The sequence below is a fragment of the Neurospora tetrasperma genome, assembly GCF_000213175.1.
Source record: "Neurospora tetrasperma FGSC 2508 unplaced genomic scaffold NEUTE1scaffold_17, whole genome shotgun sequence".
In the NCBI taxonomy this organism is placed as follows: Eukaryota; Fungi; Ascomycota; class Sordariomycetes; order Sordariales; family Sordariaceae; genus Neurospora; species Neurospora tetrasperma.
Genome location: NW_009799115.1, coordinates 940 through 6137, shown reverse-complemented (window position 1 = coordinate 6137; position 5198 = coordinate 940). Strand labels below are relative to the sequence as shown.

The window sequence follows — 5198 nt, the reverse complement described above, 5'->3', positions numbered from 1 at the left end:
TGGGGAAGGGAGGGGTGAACGAGCGTGAGGGAGACACGGAGAGAGGCTGGGTTTGAAGACTTTTGCGGAGGCAAAGACAATAGAGGGAGAAAGATTTTGTGTGTGAGAGAGGGATTAGTCGAAAGGCAACGGTAACGACGACAGCGCTAAGCATGCGATAACCCGTCCATCACGAGGAAAGAGAGTAACGGTGTGACGCCACGCACTATAGCTCCTCCTCAACGATATCCATTCAATTCTCCCACAACAGATTGTTATTGTGCACATATTGTAGCAATGTTCACAATCCTAGTCAGCTTCGGCTGGTCTCATCCATCCAGAACTCCTGATTTCCTCAAAACAAATAAATTGCACCCCCTTGCCCTTGACAACAGCCGAGAATCGTACCAAGTAGCTACGCAGGGTAGACGGGTCGACCACGTACGTGCTGCAGGTTAATATATCGTGCAGCTTTTAGTTTTTGGTTGGAGCAAACAACCTCCCCAAAAGAAATCGATTGACCAACAACAGCCCCGCACACGCCCATTCAGGACTATCACCACCACTCATCCATTCCATTCCCCTTGTCCTTCCTATCTGTCCGTTGCTTCTGTGTATGCTGACTGGTCCGGGACGACAGAAACCCGGGGGTGGGGGGGCACCTTTCGTGCGGCGCGCCGCCGATGCCGCCCCCCTTTCCACGTTCGACTGGAACCTAGTACGCACCCATTGTCCAATCATACCTCTGATGCAGCCGAGACGTCAGCGAGCGGTAGAGATAAGGGAACGAAATACTGATGCCCATATGCGGTGAAGAGACGGAGTAGCATGGGAAAGAGCAAGAAACCTCGTAGTGACGAATGGACCACGAACATCGGAAAGTAATGAAGAAAAGGGCAACCGAAGACCGCTTCGGGCTCTGAATAATGATAGACAATAGATACTTACGAACTTGAGGGGATACGAGTGGGACACGATCGCCTGCTTTCGAGCACCCGGTGGCCTCGTTGTCGTGGCGAACCGTTTCTCGTCTGGCCTAGACCCTACTTTTCTCCAAATGCCGTATGTACGGCACGACGCTCACTATTTTAGCAAGCGTCGTGTCGTGCCGTTCTCTCTGTTGTATCTCCACCGTTATAGTGGTGCTGTGTACCGAATCATCGTGCCAGGTATATGCTTCTTCTGCTTTGCTCCGCTGGATTGTGTTCTGTTATGCGTGTCATCGTGCTAGGGAAGGGTAAGCATGCCATAGCGTTCTGCACACATCGCTTCTCTTCACATCCAAGGTCACTTTGTTTCACCCAGCTAACGTAAGCGAGGCGTGAGGAGGACAAGCAAAGTAAATCGGAACCTTGGACAGGACAAGAGGAAAAGGGACCAATATAGTGGAGGAAGCGGCCGCCCTAACAACACGACACGCAGGCCGCCGTATCTGTCCGCACGGCGCCTATTCGTCCGTCGTTATCATCCCTCATCGTCGGAATGCGCCCTGGAAGGTCCATCATGCTGGCGGTTTGTTCGTCGAGAAGGCGGAAAGAACGCTTTGCTGCCTCTTTGCCGCGATCTTGAGGTTGGCGAACCTTGCCTCGGGCAGCCGCTTGCCTGCCTTGATGCTTTCCAGAACCCTGGTCGAAAAGGAGAGGACAGCGTTAGCGTAAGCACAGTATCCGTCAAGCTGTGCATCATACACCGCAGGCCCAGCCAACGGAGAGGGGGGTGGGTGAATGAACGTTTGGCCTGGAAAGAGACTTTACGGAGTCCCAAGAAGGACGAACATGGAAGGAAAGAGGTGGTAGCACAGTATACGCATATCCTATGCCCAGCTAGTCGCCGGGGAAGAGGATGAACTTACCATTCGACACCGACATACTTGATGCCACAACCGCCGACTCTGCGGATCTCTTTCTCCAGTTTCCCGCCAGCGAGTCCACCACCGGCGCCGGTATTTCGGCCAGTCGGTTTGCCTAGGATGACGTGAGTGACCTGGCGGCGGCCGAGATGAATGGACATACGAGCGCCGTTCTCGGCAAGGATTTGCTTCAATTTATGATCAGAGATCAGGGGATGGGTGCTACCATTGACGTAGATGTTCAACCCATCAAAGATTTTTCTGATGTTGCTTGAGCCTCCTCCTCCTTCCTCCTCTTTCCTCTGCCCGTGTTGCGTGGGACCCGATTCCCGAGTTTCCTCCTCTTCAACCGGTTGACTCCCATTCTGTGACGCTCCCTGTTCTTGTAGACGAGCCCGTGACTGCGAAGTTGTCTGTGACATGGTCGCCATGGTTCCAGGATTACGTAGCATATCGGCAACGCTGTTCAGTGCGCGAGCTCGTACCTCCTTTGGGATCAAGACGCCACGCTTTTCGTCAAAGTCTTCGGCGCCAGCCCCAACAGAGTCCGAGATTCGGTCGCCACCGGAAGAACTGGCGCGGAACTGACTTTGCAGTTTCCTGGCACGAGACTCGCGCCACCCGGTTGGCACCCGAGTTTCGGCTCGCTGATGGCCGGCCGCTACCGAATTCCACGGGTCGAACGCGCGGCCAGCATGGATTGGCTCTGCCGGTGGCGGCTGTTCAGGATGGATAGGAGGAGCCATGGCACAGCCTGTTTGCTTCGTGGTTGTTGGCTGTATGGCGTCTTCCGGGCTGTCACAACGTCAGTCGATTATGGGAGCGATCCAGCAGGTGGTTGTGGCGTTGTCGGGATGCGTAAATCGTATGTGTTGGTCGAGTGATAGATAGCCATTGGAGAGTCCAAAATAGAGTGGAATTGCACGGCAGGTTGGTTGAACATTGCAGCATATGGAATGGGACGCGAGCAGTTGGCCAACACGTCGACCCGAAACACGACTTTCCAAAGGGATCCCGTTCCATTGCCGCGTCTCCATCTTCAAAGCGCTCGCGAAGTCATGTGAGTTCGACCGCTGTTGCCCTCCCTTTAGGAGTGTGCTTTGTCTCAGCGGTCACTTTGTTTCTTGTGTCTGTTAACGCGAAGCCCTTGAAGCTTTTGGTTTTGCTGTGGTGCACTAACAGAGACTCTGACTTTGACATGCCTGCCACTTCACATGTCCAGCGTCCATCATGCCGGCCGGGTACCTCAAGTCGAAACCTGTGAAGGTGTGACAACAAACACTGTCTTGAACCCTGGAACTCAACTGAACTTGGAGCATCACACAACTCACTCTCGAGACATCGGATACGTCCAAACATTTACTTGCCGTTTAGACTTTCTTTCTTCGGTCCTTTTAGGCAGAGTTGTTGGTCAGCTTTGAAAACAACGGCACCAACAACCCGCGCTTGTTCTTGCCAGCCACCCACGCCGACACATCTCTTAACATCCCACTTGTCAAGTTGACCCCCCCCCCCCCGGACCCCCTCAAGGTGCTGTTTGCTATTGAGAGACTGTTTCTCGAGCCGCGCAACTGCGCCGACGCCGTGGACTCAGGTCGGCTGGCCGGGAAAGGCGCACAAAAAAAGCAAGGACTGGTACCGAATCACATCAGCCTGACAAGGGTAACACAAAACTAAGAGAACAGCGGCATTCAACGATACCCGGCCCCGACAGGAGTGGCTAGAGAGGGGGGTACTTGAAAAAAAAAAAAAAAAAAAAAAAAAAAAAAAACCCAATTCATTAGGTGCCGCTAGATTGCGAGAAAGAAGCAGCGGCGTTGGCGTAGCTCTTCCCTTGCTAGATAGCTCTCGCGTTTAGGGGAAACAGTATGGTAATATTTCATGATAACTTCCTTGATGTCGACTCTCCCTTCCCCTTTCGTCTTCTCGGCTTCGGCTAGCAAGGACCCTTTTCTCGACATCCCCTCCCGAGACACGGTTGATCCACGATAAAACACAGCAAAAGAAAAGAAAGGAAAAGAAAAGAAGGCCTGGGCAACATTACAAGGAAGTAGGAAATGCTAATTATTGATTGCTTACTTACTATTATTACTACTTGTGAGTATCTCCGGACAGGTACGGTAGCCTGGGTTATGTCCGTCATTGTCCCCAGCCTCCTCACACAAATCAACCGCCGCCGTCATCACAACATCCACATCCACATTTTCCGTTCTTCTTGTGTAAAATTAGACTCTAGCTACATTGTGAAAGCCCCTCCATGAACCATGTACCCATCACACACAACCCTAGCTCGCCTAGCCAAGCGAAAGTGATACATGTGTAGTGAGAAGAGGCTCAAGAGTTGACCAGTGGTCAAGCTTCCGAATCTCATCGCCCACCACTGCACTGTAGATCACCGAACGGGCCGCCTTGCGCCCTGCGAGTCTCAATTGCTCATGTACAATACCTATGCGTAATGCAAGTACTGCAGTAGCTATGGCACGATTGCACATACACTACATACGCATCAACGGCTATGTAAGGCATGACCGGTAGGTTAGCAGCTATGTAGGTGGTGTGGATGCCATCCATAGTCTACACACACTATTTTATGCATAACGTATGTGTCTGTCTACATACCGTAGTGTATAATCAGTGGGGGCCATGGGCCAGAGAAGACGGCGACACCACGACAACGACGGTAATGAAAAGACTCGCCTGTTGAGACTGTTGTCCGTTGTTATTTTGTTTTATACAACTGCCGAAAGCTGCCGAAAGCAACTGAGGAACAGGACAAGCAATCTATTTTGTTCACTTTTGGTAGTTCTCTTGCAACCAGGACCCCGTTGCCAATTTGAGGCAAAGCCAACCAAATCCGAGGGACAGCATTTACCAATTTCTTGTCTTTGTCCGTCCATCGGAGGCTTTTCCTCGTCCTTTATCGCTTCAGAACGCAGAACTATTGAAGTTTTTGCAGGGATCGGACTACTGCGTAGAAACTATGTAGAGACTACAACAGAACTGGTTTGCTTGTTAGTTTGGGGCTTCGGCCGTGGGTTACACTAGACAGGGGAGATATCCAGCTCTTATTGGCTTTCTTAAAAGAGTTTTTGTTCAAAGCGACGGACAATGACCAGGGCGTAATGCGCCACAGAAACCTCTTTTTATGCCTTTGTCCGTCTCTTCCAGCACCCCCAAAATCAAAGAAAATATAAGAGGATAGTCCCATACGGCACCCATCCGCTCAAAATCTGTATACTTTCCCACTTTCAGTGGCTCGAGAGTGGAATTGGGCGTTTTTCGTACTAAACTAACAAACATAGTAGGGATTATATACTCCACATCACTTAGGTAAATCAGACAAACCTTTTTGCTTCTCCTCTTACGACAG

At 51.3% G+C, this 5198-nt stretch overlaps 1 protein-coding gene across 1 annotated transcript; it reads right to left on the bottom strand.

The window, feature by feature from the left end:
- Window positions 1-1480: 1480 nt before the first annotated feature.
- On the bottom strand, window positions 1481-2574 carry NEUTE1DRAFT_149117 (uncharacterized protein; the record flags this gene model as incomplete). The annotated part of the gene is made up of 2 exons (XM_009856550.1): window positions 1481-1604; window positions 1832-2574. The coding sequence occupies 2 exons, from the start codon at window positions 2572-2574 to the stop codon at window positions 1481-1483; spliced, it is 867 nt and encodes a 288-aa protein (XP_009854852.1).
- Window positions 2575-5198: the final 2624 nt, after the last annotated feature.